This window comes from Triticum urartu, chromosome 6 (genome assembly GCF_003073215.2).
Source record: "Triticum urartu cultivar G1812 chromosome 6, Tu2.1, whole genome shotgun sequence".
Lineage (NCBI taxonomy): Eukaryota > Viridiplantae > Streptophyta > Magnoliopsida > Poales > Poaceae > Triticum > Triticum urartu.
Window position 1 is genome coordinate 434043607 of NC_053027.1, and position 20112 is coordinate 434063718.

At 44.8% G+C, this 20112-nt stretch overlaps 2 protein-coding genes across 2 annotated transcripts; both read right to left on the bottom strand.

Annotated features, from left to right (window-relative positions):
* Positions 1 to 8871: 8871 nt before the first annotated feature.
* On the bottom strand, positions 8872 to 11885 carry LOC125514017 (vesicle-associated protein 1-3-like). Its single transcript, XM_048679264.1, has 8 exons — positions 11265 to 11885; positions 11089 to 11159; positions 10904 to 10985; positions 10704 to 10819; positions 10457 to 10612; positions 10315 to 10362; positions 9719 to 9787; positions 8872 to 9247 (listed from the first exon to the last, which is right to left on the bottom strand). The coding sequence occupies exons 1-8, from the start codon at positions 11311 to 11313 to the stop codon at positions 9134 to 9136; spliced, it is 705 nt and encodes a 234-aa protein (XP_048535221.1). The 5' UTR covers positions 11314 to 11885; the 3' UTR covers positions 8872 to 9133.
* Positions 11886 to 13179: 1294 nt separating this feature from the next.
* On the bottom strand, positions 13180 to 14145 carry LOC125514018 (probable lipid phosphate phosphatase beta). The gene has a single exon (XM_048679265.1). It carries the CDS (start codon positions 14023 to 14025, stop codon positions 13402 to 13404), a length of 624 nt encoding a protein of 207 aa, XP_048535222.1. The 5' UTR covers positions 14026 to 14145; the 3' UTR covers positions 13180 to 13401.
* Between the last annotated feature and the right edge of the window lie 5967 nt (positions 14146 to 20112).

Below are 20112 nucleotides of genomic sequence, written 5' to 3' on the forward strand. Positions count from 1 at the left end.
AGATGATGAAGAAGATGCTTCACCCCGACCCAAACAAAAGCTCCCACGAGTTCGAGCAAGAGTTTCACGAGACCATCCCGTTGAACAAATCTTCAACGATATTCAAACCGGGAGAATCACTCGCTCTAAAACTCGTTTGGCTAATTTTTGTGAACATTATTCATTCATCTCTAGCATTGAACCTATGAAGGTTGCAGAAGCGTTGGAAGATCCGGATTGGATAAATTCCATGCATGAAGAGCTACACAACTTTGAGAGAAACCAAGTGTGGACATTGGTCGAGAAGCCCGACAACAACCACAACATCATTGGTACCAAATGGGTGTTTCGCAAAAAGCAAGACGAAGATGGACAAGTAGTTCGCAACAAAGCACGTCTCGTCGCCCAAGGCTACACTCAAGTCGAAGGTATGGACTATGGTGAGACATATGCCCCCATTGCTAGACTTGAGTCCATCCGCATCTTATTTGCCTATGCTAATCACCATGATATAACCTTGTACCAAATGGACATTAAAAGTGCTTTTCTAAATGGTGAAATAGAGGAGGAAGTTTATGTTAAGCAACCTCCTGGCTTTGTTAGTCCTAAGAAACCCGATCATGTTTACAAACTTCACAAAGCTCTTTATGCTCTTAAACAAGCTCCAAGAGCGTGGTATAAATGCTTGACCAAGTTCCTTATTGAAAAAGGCTTTGAGATTGGGAAGATTGATTCTACTCTTTTTACTAAAAGGGTTAATGGTGAATTATTTGTGTGCCAAATTTATCGATGATATCATATTTGGATCAACTAACCCTCATTTTAGTGAAAAGTATGGAAAGCTAATGTCGGAGAAGTTTGAGATGTCAATGATGAGTGAACTCAAATTCTTCCTTGGTTTGCAAGCCAAGGAAACTAAGGAAGGCACCTTTGTTTCTCAAACAAAGTATACCAAGGACTTATTCAAGAAGTTCAACATGCAAGAAAGCAAAGGTATGAAAACTCCCATGCCTACTAGTGGACATCTTGACTTGACCAAGGATGGCAAACCGGTTGACCAAAAGGTTTATCGCTCTATGATTGGTTCATTGTTATATCTATGTGCCTCCCGTCCCGATATTATGCTAAGTGTGTGCATGTGTGCACGATATCAAGCGGCCCCCAAAGAATGTCATCTTAAGGCTGTGAAAAGGATAGTGAGATACCTAATACATACACCAAATTTCGGCATTTGGTATCCTAAGAGGTCTTATTTTGATCTTGTTGGCTACTCCGATTCGGACTATGCCAGAGACAAGGTTGATAGAAAGTCCACTTCGGGTACTTGTCAATTTCTTGGTAGATCTCTCGTGTCTTGGTCCTCCAAAAAACAAAACTCGGTATCCTTATCCACCGCCAAAGCGAAATACATTGCCGCCGGTTCATGTTGTGCTCAATTACTTTGTATGAGCCAAACTCTTAAAGATTATGTGATCTATGTGAAACATGTTCCATTGCTTTGTGACAATGAAAGTGCTATTAAGATTGCTCATAATCCCGTGCAACATTCTCGAACCAAGCATATTGAAGTTCGTCATCATTTCATTCGAGATCATGTTGCCAAAGGAGACATTGATCTTAAGCATGTTCGTACCGATAAGCAATTGGCAGATATATTCACCAAACCGCTCGATGAGAAAGTATTTTGCCATTTGAGAGGTGAATTGAACATCATTGATGCTTCAAACTTGGAGTAGGAACTCCATGTGGATACATGCAAGGCATGAACCTATGACTAATCCTTGATGTTTCTCTTATGATGATGATCATATGCCGTGGATATATTTTCACCCTTGCATGCTATCTAACCCTTGTAGGTGCTTGGATGAATCAAAATCTATGAGATTGCAAATCACTCACATCTTGAGCAATCTCTACATCACCAAGTCTCTACAATATGGTGGTTGAAGACAAGGAAGCATAAAAACCCTTCAACATATCCTTTGACAAATTCTATATATCAAATTTCATTTGGTATCAAATTCATGATTGTCAATTTGGATACACAAGTGCTCTTCCTTGTAAGACTAACCCATGTAGGTAGATGAACTCAAACTACAAGTGGTGTTCCCAATCTTTGATGAGCTACAACAACCTTGAGCATCCCACACAAGTTCAACTACATGATCAAGTTCAACACCACCACCCAAGGTATGTTATTCCATCTTAGAGAAGCTTTACCCCAAGTCATGGGTCAAAGCAACTCAACAAGATGCAAATACATCAAATGCTTAAACGAAAAATGGTAACCCCATTTTGAGCTTAAATGATGAGTATGACCTACGATCAAGTGTTCCCACTTGACTCCTTAGTCAATATACTCTAACATAGGTGACTTTATCGTCGACCAATTCTAGATGAAGTTCTCTAGTGTTTTTATGTATTCTTGCATTTGTCTCTTGCATATTTGTTTCCCTTCATCTAGATTTCTTTTCTTTTTCTTTGTTTTGTTCTGCATTCCCAGCATCCAATTCATTGCAAATCCTTTAGTTAATTCCTTGCAAATCTTTGTGAGATCTTATTTGCCTAGTGAGCTGAGATGACAATTGTTCTTTCTCTGTGTTGAACTCGGACACACCGGTTTGTCTTTTTCGGTCAAACCGAACCAATTCGGTGCCACTGAAGGAAACAACTCAGTGTAACCGATTTCAACGCTGAGAGTACCATTTTCCACTTGCATCCTGCCTATTTGTTCCAGCTCCACTCGATGATTCTTGTCCTCTACCAGCATCATATTCTATATGCTGCTTTGCTCTGTGACTCAAGGACCAAACCTATTTTGACTCATACTCCAGAAGTTCCCTTCTTACAAATTGATGTCAAAGGGGGAGAGAGAGATCACATCAAAGCTTAATCACTTTAAAAGGGGGAGAGAGTACTTCAACTGGGAGAGAGATAATCACATCAAAGGCCCCAGATGCTTGGTGTTCAAGAGGAGAGAAGTCACATGTCTTTAAGAGGGAAAAGACATGTTTGTGTTATGTTTCTGTGATCTGATCTGTTTTTGCTCTGATTTTGGTTCCCTATTTTCTCTCATTATCCAGTATGGGATTCAGAGGGAGAAAGACTGCTAGGGAAGGAAATCTTTGAATTCATTGCATATCTTTTTACCTTTGGGGACATGTCTACCTATAGAGTACCTAGTACTCACTCTCTACATGTCATCCCAGTCTTGGTACTCTTGTGGCTCTTTTGCTTACTGTCTAGTAGATGTATCTGTGTTATCTAACCTTGTTTACTCAGATTCATCTCTTCCTAAGCCAGCTTAAGACCACAAGGTAAGTATATGCATCTCACCCATGTGCATGATGATCTCTTGCTGATGTACATATTGTTTGCAAGGACTCATGAACATGAAGTTACACTTCACATATTCACATCATTTGCTCTGATGCATATAGCCAAGATACATGTAACTCATTGCTTGCTCTATCGTGATTACACATTCACATGCTCTCATATTCCATAGTTTCATGGATGCATACATGTAGGGGGATCCTATGCATGTTACATGTCTTTCCAAAGCTTTACCTGCTATTCTTTATATATCTCTATCTAAAGCTTTGATGTATGTTGTCATCAATTACCAAAAAGGGGGAGATTGAAAGCACAAGTGCTCCCTGGGTGGTTTTGGTAATTAATGTCAACATATCTTTTGTTGGACTAATGTTTTTATCTAGTATATTTCAGAAAAGTTCAACAGATGGAGTGGCATGGACAAGAGGATGTGGAACCCCAATATGCTAAGGACAAAGGATTGGCTCAAGCTCAAAAGCTCAAGGCTCTACATTTTCAGTTTAGTGATCCAAGATCACATTGAGTCCTTAGGAAAGCCAATACTATTAAAAGGGGATGAGGTGTTGCTTAATGGCTTGCTTGCTCAAAGTGCTTAGTGATATGCTCCAAAGCCCTCAACCACTTTCTCATATCCACATATGTCTCAAACCAAAAGCCAAACTCGGCCCCACCGATTTGATCCATCTGGCGCCACCGAGTTCACTTGACATAGCCACTGCCAGAAACCCTAATCAGTTCGATCTCACCGATGGGATCTCGGTCTCATCGAGATGGGCTTGCAAACTCTTTGTTACCTATTGCAATTATTTCGGTCCCACCGAGATAAGCAATCGTCCCCACCGAGTTTGTCTGACCAACTCTCTGTTTTGCTTATTACCAAAATTAGTCCCACCGAGTTTGTGTAATCGGTCAAACCGAGATGAGGTTTTACCCTAACCCTAGCACATCGGTCCCACCGAGTTGATCATATCGGTCTCACCGAAATGCCTAACGGACACATTATGAATTGAATCGGTCTGACCGAGTTTCATTATTCAGTCCCATCGAGTTTGGTGATTTGTGTGTAACGATCAGATTTCGTGTGGAGGCTATATATACCCCTCCACCCACTCTTCATTTGTCGAGAGAGCCATCAGAACATGCCTACACTTCCAACATTCATTTTCTGAGAGAGAACTACCTACTCATGTGTTGAGACCAAGATATTCCATTACAACCATATGAATCTTGATCTCTAAGCCTTCTCCAAGTTGCTTTCCACTCAAATCTTCTTTTCACCAAATCCAAATCAGTGAGAGAGAGTTGACTGTTGAGGAGACTATCATTTGAAGCACAAGAGCAAGGAGTTCATCATCAACACACCATTTATTACCTTTTGGAGAGTGGTGTCTCCTAGTTTGGTTAGGTGTCACTTGGGAGCCTCCGTCAAGATTGTGGAGTTGAACCAAGGAGTTTGTACGGGTAAGGAGATCGCCTACTTCGTGAAGATCTACCCTAGTGAGGCAAGTCCTTCGTGGGCGATGGCCATGGTGGGATAGACAAGGTCTTCTTCGTGGACCCTTTGTGGGTGGAGCCCTCCGTGGACTCGCACAACCATTACCCTTCGTTGGTTGAAGTCTCCATCAACATGGATGTACGATAGCACCACCTATCGGAACCACGCCAAAAATCTCCGTGTCTCCAATTGCGTTTGCACACTCCAATCCCATCCCTTTACTTTCTTGCAAATTGCATGCTTTACTTTCTGTTGCTCATATACTCTTGTCATGCTTGCTTGAAATGTATTGTGAATGTTTAAACTTGTTCTAAAACTCTACCTTAACTTGAAGAAAATAAAAACTGCAACTTTTCTTTGTTAGGAGTCTATTCACCCCCCTCTAGACACCTTTTCTCGATCCTTTCAATTGGTATCAGAACATTGGTCTCCATTGCTTTGGTTTCAACACCTTTGGAGGAAGATGGGTGAGTCTACGTTGAGGAGTCTTAGATGTAGAGTGCCTATACTTGATGGAGAGTTCTTTCATGAGTGGAAAATTGAGATGCTTGATATTTTCAATGAATATCATTTGAACAAGTATATTACTAGCTCTTGTGCACCTCATGTTGATCCTTTGCATCCTACCCTTGATGAGTCTATTGAGATGATCCATAATCTTAGAACTATCAATTTAATCACTAGAGGATTGCATAGAAACTTGTTTGCTAGCTTGCCTGCTCTTGATTGTGCTTACGCCGATTTCTTGAGGAACGATTCCCAAACTATTCCTTGCAAAACTTGGATGAAATTCTTCATATGTCTATTGCGTTGAGTAAGATGAGTTGTTTTTGACCCCAACACTAGATTGGATGCCCAGGATATTTATATACCCTTGTAATACGTGGCTTTTAGAGTTAGGCCATGTTATACCTGAAACTAGAACTTCTGTTGAATTGTTGTAAGCATTCATCTGAAATCGTATATTCCTCTTTGCATCGATCAGGGATATTTGCCCACTCCAAGTTTGTTTCAATCTAGAGTTTTACTACCTCAAGGCAAGTGTAATATGTCGTTCCACTTGGAATTGGTTGATTACCAACCGCTTCGTGGTCGGCGGCGACGTGCGCAAGTGTGTGGTGTTGCGAATATCCATAGGGTTGAAGATCCGCCGCATTGGCAACAGAGGAACTATCACAGAGTTTATGAGCGTCTCACAAATTATCCAACCAATTCGTCATCGACATCATCAGCTCACTAAGAAGATCAAGCAACCCCTTATCACCACCACCCCAGTGTACTTCCCACCCCCGCATCACGCACACGAGAGAGAGGCGGAGTCACCAGTATGCCTCCTTCGTAGGGTGCTCCTTCACGAGACGCGGCGGTCGATCGACGTCGTCGGCCCCGATGGAAACAACACATTGCCATCTTGCCGTCACTCGGCATGCGGTCATCGGGATTGCAGCATGTTGGCTCCAGCTTTTGCCCTTTACGATTGCAGCTCTCCCATTGGCCGGTTCCAACATGCATTCACTATGGTTGCCGCATTCCCAGTGTCACCTCCTACGGCTCACTGCCGTCGTCGGTTTGCACCACCATGTTCCAGCAAAAAAAATTCCTAGCGACAAAACTCATGTAGTCGTTGGTCGCAACAAAAAATTGTAAATAAGTTTTACTATATAATTAACACCGAATATTTTACATTTTATGACTATTTGTTGAGATTATGATGATTTTTAGACTCAATTGTACTATATGCAGCGTAAGAGCATCTCCAACAGCCGTGCGGCGTGCTAAAAAAGCGTTTGTAGCGCGCGGTTCGCGAGTTTTTGCACGGTGCGGAGCGCTTGCTCCAGCGGCCGCTGCAAAGTTTAGCGCGCGAGCCGCTCCAGCAGCCGCTGCAAAAAAACCGCACGCGCTCACGCACAAACAACATATGCACTCCAAACACAACCAAGAAGATCAAACACAAACAAAAGAAATCAACAATAAATAGTTCAATTTCATTATTACAACTCAAACAAATAGTTTATCTTGCAATAGACCAAATACTTCAACAATACAACATCAAACGCATAAATCATGATGCCCTTTGTCGGCCATTCCATGCCCACCGCTCATCAGTGAGATCCTTCTGAAGATCATCATGTGTTTCGGCATGTTGAATGGCATGATAGGAGGCAACAAAATGGGCCACCCTGGCAGCCCTCCGCCGCACTCGCACGGGATGTCCTGAGAGCTCATACTGAGAGTAGTCTAAATCTTGGCCACGCTCATGATCACACAAGCGTGCATGATGTACCAAAGCATCTGTTGATCCTAAAATCTAGCCGGTCCTCTCACAATAGCAAATTGGGCTTGCAAAATTCCAAAAGCTCTCTCCACATCTTTTCTAGCCGCCGCCTGAGCATTGTGGAAATCAAAAAATTTCTTACCTTTCGGTTTTTTCAACGGCTTCACAAATGTTTGCCACTTTGGGTAGATGACATCCGCAAGATAGTAGCCATAGTTGTATGTATGGCCATTTGCTACAAACTGTACCGGTGGCAGTTCACCATTTGCAATCTTATTCATCAGTGGTGACCGATAAACAACGTTGATGTCATTCAAAGATCCAGGCATTTGAAAAAAAGCATGCCAAATCCAAATCTCTTGATCGGCCACCGCTTCAAGGATTATAGTGGAACCCTTTTTTGGCCGTGGAATTTCCCATGCCATGCCTTAGGACAATTCTTCCAACTCCAATGCATGCAATCTATTAAGTCAAGCATATCTGGGAAGTCGCGAGCTTTGTTCATCTCCAATAGCCTTGCGGCGTCTTCAGCATTGGAAGATCTCAAATACTCCTGGCCAAACACTTGCACAATTCCGACTGCGATGCGCTTGACACACATTATGTCTTGACTCTCACCCATGGCCAAGTGGTCATCAACTAGATCAGCAGGAATACCGCATGCCAACATACGCAAAGCGGCTATCACCTTCTGAAAGGTGCTATGCCCGAGCTCTCCGGTGACATTCCTCCTTTGCTGAAAAAACCGGTCATGGCTCGCTAGTTTCTCTGCAATGCGCCTGAACAACTCGGTGCTCATCCTAAACCGGCGCCGGAAGTACGACTCAGGGTACACGGGATTATCCGCAAAATAGCGCATCATCAATCTGTTGTGGGCATCGATCCTATCTCTTCAAATTTTCTGTCGACCCATAACCGAACCACCGTGCTTCGGTTTTTTATTGATGTGCATAGCTAGGATCATAACAAGATCCTCCTCCTCTTCAATATCAAATTCTTCTTCGGAAGAATCATATGACGAACTCATCTACAATGTTCAATTTAAACTAGGCTATAAAAAACTACAAACAACATGCACCAAATTCATGTAAAAAATGTGAAGTTGAAGCAATACATACCTTGCAAGCGTTTTGTCGAACACCTTGTGGGCGCCGAGCGGTAGTGAGCGGTCGGGCGTTGTTCGTCGAAGGAATGGCACGCGCGAGGGGCGGCGGCGACTGGAGGGAGGAGGAAGCGGCAGCTGCGTGGGTATAGGCCGGGGAAGCGCTGGAATGGTCGTCGGAACAAATGGGGTGGTGCGGGCGGCGGTGCTAACGCCTGGGTCAGGGTAGATGGAAGTCGCGAGCGGACGCTCGAGTGTGCGGCGCGCGATAGCAGGCACAGCAAATAAATGGCGCGCGATGGCGTTTCAGACCACGCGCTGAACTCTGTATGCCGCGCGCGTGGTTTTTGCGTGTTCGTTGGAGCTCGCTTAGCGATTACGCGCGTGCTAAAAACCACAAATTTCCGGCGCTATAAGCGCGGCTGTTGGAGATGCTCTAAATATTGAATGGCACCCCAAGCAGAGATTCTAGGGCATCGCCTGCGGTGGGGCTGATCAAGTGGGCTACGCTACCGGGCCAGGCAGTTACGGGCTTCCTTACATACATGGAAGGCCCAGGCCTTCCACTAGGGCATACTATATCAACGTCAGTTTTCTTTCCTTACAAGCAGGAGGTTAAGGAAACAGATTGCAGCAGGTGGTGGAATCAATTGACAAAAGGTTATAAAATTTGCAAAAAGGAAATAAAAAACACAATGCAGTTATCATTTGAATCTTGTTCAAAGGGGTGAGTTCTTAATGGAATAGATATGCAGTGTCTTCTGCATATTCCACAAAAAATGTACACCCCCAACACATGTGTAACTTCAAACCCAGAACACCTGTCTATACAGTGTAGACTAAACTAAAAAAAAACAGAAGAGAAAAATCATCCAAAACAAGGGGTAACCAGGCAAGGCATACACCAAGCCGCAAAACCATATGTATATGTAGCCACTATTTGTGGCTAAACCTTCCGACCTGTCATCCAGTATCCAACAAGAACAGATAACAGGAAGACAAAGAGCACAAACGTACGTGAGAAACCCCCAAGAGACTGCCTTCTCTCGCTAAGCTGTTCCTGAAAATGAAGCAGCGTTTACTAGGATTAGATATCAGAATACAAAATCATAATGTCTAGCAACAGAGTTTGGTTTGGAAAAGCAAACAAGTTGACTTTTTTCCATTAATGTATTATGATAGTAGGAGATATTATTTTCTTTTGGCAGAACTCCTGTCAACTTCTTTTGATCTTTTCGTGTTGTGTTATGATAGTCCGGAGATATTATATCAGGTTTGGCAGGAGTTACCAGACTGATCAGGTTACTTTCTTGCAAAATTAGTTATGTCTGCAATATAATTGTGCGGGCAATACACATCAAGATTTACCCAGTTTCTCTGCATAACTTGGATGATAAATTGATCTCTTTCATCATTTCTTAAAAAAATGCAACATGTTTTCAGGATAAAGATTTTGGGGAGAAGTGACACAGCCACATAATACTTATATGGAAATAGTGTCAATATATCCTCATTAGATGAGAAGTCATACCAGCTCTTGTTGAAGCTTCTTGTTTTCAGCCACATATTTAACAACTTCTGACTTTACCGTAGAGGCATCCTAAAGAATCACAGCAGATCAATAATCTCAGAAACATAAATTTGCTCGGGAACTTTTAAGATGGTATAAACATAATAATAGAAACGAAAATTCTATCAATGTAGACGAGCATTAATAAACATTAGATATCACTGTCATACCAACAATGGCACGGAGAGGGGCATTTAAGAAATATGAGATTAGCTACTACAATTCTCTTCAAACAATAAAAATCCTAGTCGATTGGTAGGTTACATGGCAAGAGTCTGTAGCTTGCAAGCATATGACAGTGCTAAACTAGAGCTAAATATCGCCATTCCAAATAGCGACAAGTAATATGGATCGGAGGGAGTACATTTTTTTAAGCATAATAATTTGATGGAGATAAACATCCAAGCAGAATAATAGTGCAAAGCACAGTGTATCACTGAGTAATGTACTGCACATTTGATGTTGTTATGTGCAACAACAGGTATTTAGACACAATGTTCTGTCACTGACAGATGCAAGAACATAGCAATGCTGTTTTCAGTGGAACAAACAGTCACCTTGTCATGTGAAGCTTGTGGTCCAGATGCATATTCTTGCCTAGATGCCTGAAAAGGAAGAGAGCACACCAACCATCATTAGGATTTAGGAACAAACATGGCATCATATCTTACAGCATCAAGCAGCAATGGCACCACTTACAGCATCGATCATGGATTGTCTAAACACTTCATGGTCGACCTCCATATCTGCAATCTCTTCCTCGTCTCCCTCAGGCACCGGTGAGGGGGGATTTGCAGGGATGTAGATCACCCGCAGCTTGAACTCCTCCACCACCCTGCCAGGCGCTCTGCCGAACTACAAACCATAACACTCACATTACAGCTCACACAAACGACACAATCAATCAACATCCACGGGGTCGGCCTCGGGTGCTGCAAGAACTTACCATCTCAGGGACAATGTCCTTATGCGTTACCCCTTCCTGCACTATGACGCTTTGAATGAGGAACTTGTCCTTGCATTGGTAATCCTGCGGGATCTCCTTGGGTGCCTGCATCGTAACTAGAACAGGCAACAATGCCACATGAGTGGCTCATCAACCAATCAAGTAACAATAACGCATCTAATGCAGCAAAGTGGACGCACTTGTGATACCGCAGGATCCCCCTGGCGGCACGATGCCGGAGGTAGGCCGCACTGCGTACTTTTTGGGGTTAGTTGTTTTCACCTGCACATTGAGCATCGCATAGGAAATCCGTCAGCAAGATACCTCCAGAATATCACACTGCAGGTTTCAGAACTCAGAACAAAACCGTGGCAAAAATCCCCACCTTGAAAGCTACACGCTGATCGGTCTTGTTGACGAGCTCGATGCATCCTGAATTCGACTTCCTGAGCTCAACTGCTCGGAACATCGACACATGAACGATCCGATCAGTCCCCATAGGCCAATAGGGATCAAGAAACAGCAGAAACTAGCTGAGGGCAGGTGCCGGAAGCAACTTACATGGCATCTTGAGCTCGGAAGGGTAGATTCGGAGCAGCGTATTACTCATCGTGCCGGCAAACGAAACGACGACCGGAGGGAGAGTCGGGACCAAACACCAAAGATTCTCCTCCTTTTCACTCGCCGGCAGAGTCGCGAGGACGATCCAAGAACGTCGTTTCCTGCTCTAGAAGCAAAGCACCAAGAGGCGGCCGGCGGAGGCTATCCTCTTCTTTCCGGCTATGAAGGGCGAAGCAGGGGAAGGGCAGAGGATTTGTCGATGGGGGAGAGGGGGCGTATCGGAGGAGGGGAGGACTCCGGAGGGTGGAAGGGAGGAATTCGGGCTGGCGCAGACAGAGGATTGATGGATGGATTAGGCGGTTTCGGTTGGGAAACACTGGCGATTGGCTGATTGATTGATTGATGGATGGATTGGGAGCGGTTGCGTCGTGGGCAATCCGGGGTTCTTCTTTCTTGGTTCCCTTTTATCTGTAGCGCGCCTTGCGTTGCGTTGCGTTGGTTGAGGAGTTTATAATAGTAGCTGGGTTCGGGCAACGGCGGCGGAGCCGGGTTTGCCAGTTGGGATTGGCCGGACACGGCACCCACGTCGCCGCCCGGGAAAGGATCCTATATCTTTTCTTCCCCTTTGTCCTCTCCAACTCCGACCGACGCCCGCGCCCACCTTTTCATAACATTAACAACTTTTGATTTTGCTAAAACACATAGATGTACTCTATATATTGCACATATAAATCCTACGCTAAAATACAATTTCTGTTAAACTGAGACGGATTTGCCATACTCGTCAACTAAATTTATCATCCTCGACAAATGTAATGTAATTTGCCATGAAAAATGATCGACTTTTCTTGCCTACAAATCTGACTCGATATTCAGGTCCTTATAACAATTAATCAAGATAACATGTCCTGCCAAAACGTACCAACAGGGAACGTGGTTGCGAGTCCGTGAGCTGAGGTGCAGGAGCCACTGATCATCTGATCAAACACATGAATTCTACCCTAAAAAAGGATGAACTCTACGCTGGAAGCTATTTAGTTTCTGAAAATAGCTGGCTACCAAACCGCACCGAAAGGGTACCAAACCGACCAATGAACTGCCAGGCAAGCATCATCGGAACAATCAGTACAAATGATGCGGCGTTAGGTCATCAACTTATCATCACTCAGATCTGAGGCTTCTACGCCGGAAACGAGCTTGTTCAGCTACCGTCGTCCACTTTCTCCACATGCCACGGTCAAACAAGTCCAGAATTGTTACTGTAGCTGATTATGAGTGTTGCTGAAATATCAAAGGTCTTGAGGCAAAACAGTACAAAAATGCCGCGATCGCTCCTTGTTTTCTCATCCGGGATTGTCGCCACTCGCCAGTGGATGCAGACAGTTGCAACCTCTTGCTCCCCGGCCGATTCCCACTCGCTTTCAACATTTGGATACACCACCTGCCATCGATTACTTTCTTCTGTGAGATCTCCCAGAAGCAAGCTGAAACAACATCCTAGTTCTGAGAAGACTCTTTCTTGATCGAGAGGAACAGACTAATATAACTGGATGACTGGTGCCATTTTCTGAGAGGAGCCTCCTGCAGCTGATAGCACTTCTTAAACCTCTCTAGTGTAACCTGACAAATCAAATTGGCATGGAATATATCTAGCATATACTGCTAGCAGCATATCCATTTTACAAAGATTTTTGTACTACTGTATAGGCAACTATGATGTGAACATTCACTGAAGAAGAACTGTCTACCCATGATGAGGGTAAGAACACCTGGGATCTAAAAACCAATGTTTCCAATGCACTCAGCCTAAGCAACGTAAATCTAGCTAGCACCTGGCGTGATGAAGGAAGAGTAATCATGTTAGGAAATCAGTACTGCTGCTAGTTGTCAATTGTCATTTGCAATAACTGAAAGGTGAAGAAACCACCATCCACCAACAATTGTACTCATATAAAAGTGTTCATAAAAGTGCTCATAAAAAAGCAACTGGCTTCAATATATCCTTCATGTTCATGGCACATGGCATACTCATCAGTTCAAGCACTAGCAAAAACATGTGTGCTCACAAATGTGAATCAATTGCAACAAAAAATGCACTTGTGTGACAGTGATGCGAATGACCAAAAACATGCAAGAACTAGCATACAAGAAAGCTGGTGCGGCCGCACAAGAATCTCAAGATCAAGTTGCTGAGCCAGGCCTCCAGCACGCCGAGCCAAGCGCCGGCGAGCACATCGAGAATGTAGTGCCGGCCCAGAAGCACCCTTGACGCCGAAGTCGCGGCCGCCCAGAGGAACAGCAGCTCGCGAGGGAGAGGGAGGCCCCCGTCCGCGAGGAAGGCGGCGACGAGGAAGGCGCGCGAGGAGTGGCCGCTGGGGAAGGACCAGTGGTCAACGGAGACGGCGACATACATGTCCGCGGCGTTGTATGCCGGGCGCGGACGGCGGACGATGAGCTTGGCGAGGCCGACGAAGGCGAGGTCGAGCACCAGGCCCACGACGAGGCCGACGAGGAGAGGGGAGACCACGGACGAGGTGGTGGTGGAGATCAGCAGCAGGGAGATGGGGACGGGGAGCCAGATGCGCCCGTCGCCGGCGACCTCGAAGGCCTTGAGGAGGAGGCGGGGCACCGGGAGGAAGAGGGCGTGGAGGCGGAGGGACACGGCCGCGTCCAGATCCCCAACGCCGCCCAGGAGAGTGGACTTGGACAGCGCCTGCGGTGCGTGGGCGTTCGCCGGTGGCGAGGCGGATGCGGAAGCCATGCGCGCCGGCAGAGGCGAAGGGTCGGCACAGGTGTCTGTCGGTCGGTTCCCCCTCTATGATTTTGCTCTTTGGCCTACGAGATCCGGAGGATTGGAAAGGGGTTTATCTGAATATTAAGGGCCGCTTTGACGCTATGCATCCTTTTCAAAGAAGAATTTGAAGTCTAATTCCAGTTTTCTTTGAAAGGATCATATTTATTATAAAAGATTCGTCGGGAGTAAAAGGTACCTTAAACATAACAAAAATAACATTGAGATTTCGAGACCACCGAACGACCTTCATTGCCGCCAAAATAAGCCGTCGACGTGCTGCTGTCACTGCTCCCCACCGAAGCCTGTCGATGATAGTTCCACGTGTCCCTAAGGACCAATGCCAGCCGTAGTCATCGTCGTTGAACCATGCATAGATCTTAATCATCTGACACCAAATCTCGCCACATGACGAGAAACTGTAACCACACCGCCCAAGGAGATGGCAGAAATCTACACTGGAGCTCGTCGACTACATCTAAACGGACGAATCTCGAGAAGGGTCGAAGCCCGGAAGACAAACTCCAAGAAGAAGCGTCGTCCTCTACCCTAGCGTTACACCAGCAAGGACTAAAAAAACCGTAGCCTAAACTACTAACCGGAGCGGAGGCAACGGGGTTCTCCTCTCCGCAACCGGCCTCCACCTAGGGCTACAGGAGGAAATGTTACTATAGTGTGATTCCATAGAAACCCAACCAACCACAAGCCTTCAAAAATGTCCTTAGAGTAGTGGCTCATTAGGATAAGCTGACCAAATCATGGTAAACTATTGTTTAGAGGAAGATCTGACGGCTAGAAACTAATTAAAACGTCATCCAACGACCAAAAACATAGAAGACGTGAGAGAGCTCGCATTAGGCTCAGTTTTACTATCCTAAAATTCCGGTTGAGTACCATTCATTTGAAGTCCTATGTATCATTCATTTCGAATGCTAATTCCAGTCGAGTAATTTCAAAGTATATCTCATTTTACCATGACACTCTTGTTTTGCATGATTTAATTTTGATCACTAATAGTTAATAATGTAAGTGTTATATGTTATACAATTATAGCATTGGAAACTTTCTTAAAATACAAATCCAATGGTACAATTTTTGTGAGGCATATTTAGTTAGTCAAAATGGTTAGACTTTGTTTTCAAAATGTGTGTGCGCGCTTGATGCCTACTACGCAACTTTTATTCTTGTAGACTCAGTTGGGTCTTCAAGCACAGAGTTTTGTAGGACAGCAGCAATTTTTTCTCAAGTGAATGACCTAAGCTTTATCAATCCGTGGGAGGCGTAGGATGAAGATGATCTCTTTCAAACAACCCTGCAATCAAATAGAAGAAATCTCTTGTGTCCCCGAAACACCCAATACAATGATAAATTGTATAGGTGCACTAGTTCGACGAAGAGATGGTGATACAAGTGTAGTATGGATAATAGATATAGGTTTTTATAATCTAAAATAATAAAAATAGTAAGGTAGCAAGTAGTAAAAATGAGCCTAGCTCTAGGGCAAACCCATGTTGATGTGAGTGGGGGACATGGTCCCACCTCAAATTTTGAAAATCCTACATGATTTGATTGTATTTTTAGAAAATTACTCCTATAAATGATGTTAAAGTACCCGCCTCATCCCTCATGCGAGCTTCTGTGGGCGACAAGGCCTCCGCACCGTCCGTTGCGCTGTGGCATCCCATAGGCTCCACCCGAGGGATCTTTGTGCCATCCGATCTGCATGGACGGCACGCACCCGAGAGGGTGCCTCGGGGGTTAATGACGGGTCGACCGCGGGCACGCCCGGGGCCACCGTCATGAGCCATTTACGGTCAAGCCCGCATGCGACACCCCTAACGGCCGGCCACTCACGATGGGCGTGCCAGATCCGTCTACCAGTGTCCTCCGCCCCCACATCGGGGCTGGTTGGCCTCGTGCAGATAGCTCCTTGGACCTCTTTGTGTCGCCTGATCTGCTTGGCCACCTCGTACCTAGACATACCCACCTCCTGAGAGCCTCCATGGGCGAGAGCGCCATCCATTTTGAGTTGGCATGCCGCAAGGGCCTCCCTAGGGCTCTCTGTGTCGGTTGATCTACCTGGATGGTGTGCACCCTCATGGCTCGCCTCGAGGTCCATGACGGGTGGACCACGGGGCCATAATCATGTGGTGTTTGTAGGCGCACCCGCATGCAAGGACCCGCATGTGATGGGATCACCTAGCCCTCATGTCGGCGTCCTTGTGTCGGGCTAGTTCGGTCGCGACATGCGGGGTGTGCATCACGCCCACTTGTGCCGGCTCACGCGTAGGGCCAGTCAGTCAGGACCGTTCGCCCCCGGTACGCACGGGCATCGCGTGGTGTGCGACACATGGGTGTGTCGGCCCTGCGTCCACCCACTTGTCTGGAGGGCCGTCTAGCCGGTTGTCCGGATGGTACGTGTATAGTTCGACCCTCACCCGGCATGTGCTACCGAGGGGGGGGGCTTGCCCAGGCCACTCGCGGTAGCGTCTTTCGTTTCAAACGATGGTCCTGCCCGGATGTGAAGGGGGTGGCTTGCCCGGGTCCCGAGGGGGCTGTCTTGTCCAGATGTAGAGGGGCTTGCCCTGGCCGGACATGGAGGGGGCTGGTCTGCCCTGACTGTTGTCGTCGCGGTATCTATTGGTTGGCGCATGTGGTCTCTTTCACCCGCTCGACTCCACTGGACTTGGAGGGTCTTTGCGAATCCAGCTTCTCGTCGTCCGGGGGCCTATCCGGCTAGCTGGTTTCGGTCTTGGGGTCGGCCGGCCGTTCTGGTTGAATCTCATGCGCTTTATTTTGCCTGTGTTGTTGCAGTAAGGCCATCAGCATGGGGAAAATATCTAGTGCTACCAAGGCTTACGTGCTACCGTGGCACGGGCTTCTCGACCGTCAGATTATCAGAATGGACGACTCTCAATAACTCTGCAACATTTGCAAAAAAAGCCTCTGAAGAGTCCAAAAAATATGCATAGGTCTATCAGATCCAACAACTCCCAGACGCCGACCGATCTAAGAATCCGACGGCCCAGATGCCCGTATCACGGTAACATTTAAGCCCTGGTAGCACCAGATACTCTCCCCATCAGCATGCACGTCGGCTCCGGCGGCATTAGTATGATGGTGGCTCCATTAAATTAGCCTCTTTCTTTGTGGTGTGATGCCATTGGCTGGCTATAGGCGGGTTTGTGCTGCGCGGGAGAGGTTGATGCGGGCGGGGGTGATACTTACATTTCCTCCTTTTCTGCGTGCCGGGGTCGACGTTGCTTCGGTTGACTAAGCCAGCTTTTCATGCCGCAGTTGCTGGCGCCATGTATTTGAATGAAACTCTGGCTGTTTGTTATCCAGTGAAGAGTGTAGGTTCACATGTTGAAGACTTATGCTATGAAATTGAGGAAACAACGGCGAAAGCAGATTGGCATTTAAGGATCAGAATTTATGAGCTCCGTTGTATCTTTGGACTCGAAAAGCAATAATCGCATTTTGGGCGTTAGAGTTCTCCTGCCTTATCATCAAATGTAAGACATTGCTGGACAGCTCTTTCGTACATCTCAATCATTCCTTCGCTCATATGGAGGCTGATGTGACCATTAATACCAGAATGAAGGATATCACATGTGTTGTAGCCTTGTAGGATTCCGTTTCGGAAAAAAAAAACATGTGTTGTAGGAGCTATGCCACACATTAATCAAAAAGAGAGACACGCTTGTAACGTCAAGGCTCCTGTACATGCATACTGTAGCCATGCTGCATTATTGAAGACGTTGATTGGTCCAACCTTAGCTTCCATTACATTCGGCTGAGTAAATTGCACGGCTTGGGCTGTTAACGGGTTGTTAACCATAGCTTCCAGGACTAAGGTGTGCCACTGCTCCTATTAATTTGTAATTTTGTATCCTCTCTCTATCCCACACCCTTTTTGTGAGCTAATCCCTTGGAACCTCTCATCTTTGTTTGTGTAGATCCTTTTTTATCTATAATGCCTACAAGGTGTTCGATGAAAATCCAAACGAGCTGCAGGGAAAGATTCACCTATACGTACATAGTACTATCCATGCTCTGTTGTCTGCTCAGTAAGTTCTTTTCCTGAAATTTAGTTTAGTCAACGATGACTTGGCAAGCTACCATTGATTGTTTGAGGCTGCATCAGATAATGGTAATCATATTTAAAGCACATGTTGCTGTGAATTTTGTACAGTTTCAGACTTTTCTCTGCGATCATTTCTGGAATCAACTTATAGCTCAGGTTCTTACTTACCTTCTTATAACATCTCTAAGACATTGTTAGTTTTGTACAGATTTGACGAAGAGATGGGCGAGGACACCGAGCCATGGAGAGGTGTTGTCATTTCCCCATGTGCTGACTGCTGGAGAAGTCACAGGAGGGTGTGGTGGCATAGGCATTGCTGCCACAAGGGGTTTTGCAATGGTCAACGACAGTGCCCCCAGCTCCAGTTCATTACGCGGTTTCTTCTGCTAATAATATGATATCTAAAATTCCCTTAAAAATGGTATCCAATATCTTGCTACCATAAACTGAATGCTCCTTATTCTGAAATTATTGTGTATATCACATTATCACCAAGGAGAGGGTTAATGATCGATGCCTATCAGTTCAGGGCCATTAGTATCCATCAAACCACTGAGTGGAATTTGTTCTGAAGAATGCATGCATATATCACTTAGAGTAACATAACAAGACATATTAGTTTTCATATTATGGAAATACAAAACAAGGTAAGATTTTCTGAATTTTAGGTGACACGCTTCATTTCGTATGTACTTCATTTGCAGCTTGGCATCCAGATATGTACTCCCTCTGTAAACTAATATAAGACCTTTTATAGACCACTACTTTAGTGATCTATAAAAGGTCTTATACTAGTTTATAGAGGTAGTACTTCATAACTTTATTCATGGTCTCATTTTGTATTTACTGCATGTTGTAACCTGTTATTATCCATATGGACTTATTATTTTATCATACACTGGATTCTCCCCTCTTTCTTTCAAGCAACGGAGAGCACCGTTTATGCATTATTTCACTTCTTCACTCAACATGTTCTTGAAACTTCTATATTGACAGATCGCAGGAAAGTCTAGCTACTTTCTCTTTTGAAAGTTAAGCTGAAGCCCAGCAAAGTTTGTAAGGCGGGGTGAAAATTGTCACTCTAATGCAAGTCGCTCATAGCATTGTTAGGTAGATGATTTCTTTTTACCAGGAAGGATGGGTCTCTAAATCAAAATTTTAGTTTAGGAATTATGTTCACTATTTTATTTGTTCAGGGTCATGTGAGCTTTAGTCCTGTAGGTGAACCTGTTACAAAATTGACAATGGAAGAATGCCTTTTTTCTATATTACTATTTTGGTTGCAAAAGGGAGATGGCATAAAGCAGGAAAGTTTTTTCATTATATTTTTTTGTGGATATTCGATATTTTCTATCAATAGCTACCACATAACCCACTTAAGATTTCAACGGTGTAGAAGTTTCCAAAAAATCATTAAAAAAATACTATTAACACTAGGATTATAGTTGAAAGAACATGCGGTGCCCCCATGTTTGGTTTTGGTAATTGATGACAATCTCTATGGACTAATGGTTGCCTTGAGTTATATTTGAAGGTTTTGTCCATAGGCTTTTCTTGGAGTACATGTGTTGGTTTCAAGGATAGTTTGTGTTGACCAAGGTGCTATTAAGGAATTATCCAAAGCTTGGTCATGTGAGAGTTGAGCTTATTGCAAGCATGTCTTGAAGAAGAAGATTGTGTGATCATTCATGTTTACCTTCAAGACATCATCCAAATGAAGAGAGTTGGAAAGATTCAAGGTTGATCAAGACTAAGTCAAGAGTGAATCAAGTTGATCAACTCACAAAGCGTAGAAGATGTACCGAGAGGGATCAAGTGATCCCATGGTTTGGTAAGCATTGTCCATTGTGCTTTGTGTACTAACCCATGGTCTATGTGAGAGTTCTGCGTGGGGTTAGGTACGTGTTCATGGGCTTGCGTCAAGAGAAAGATATCACTCAACCCATGGAGAGGATGACATCAAGTGGTGA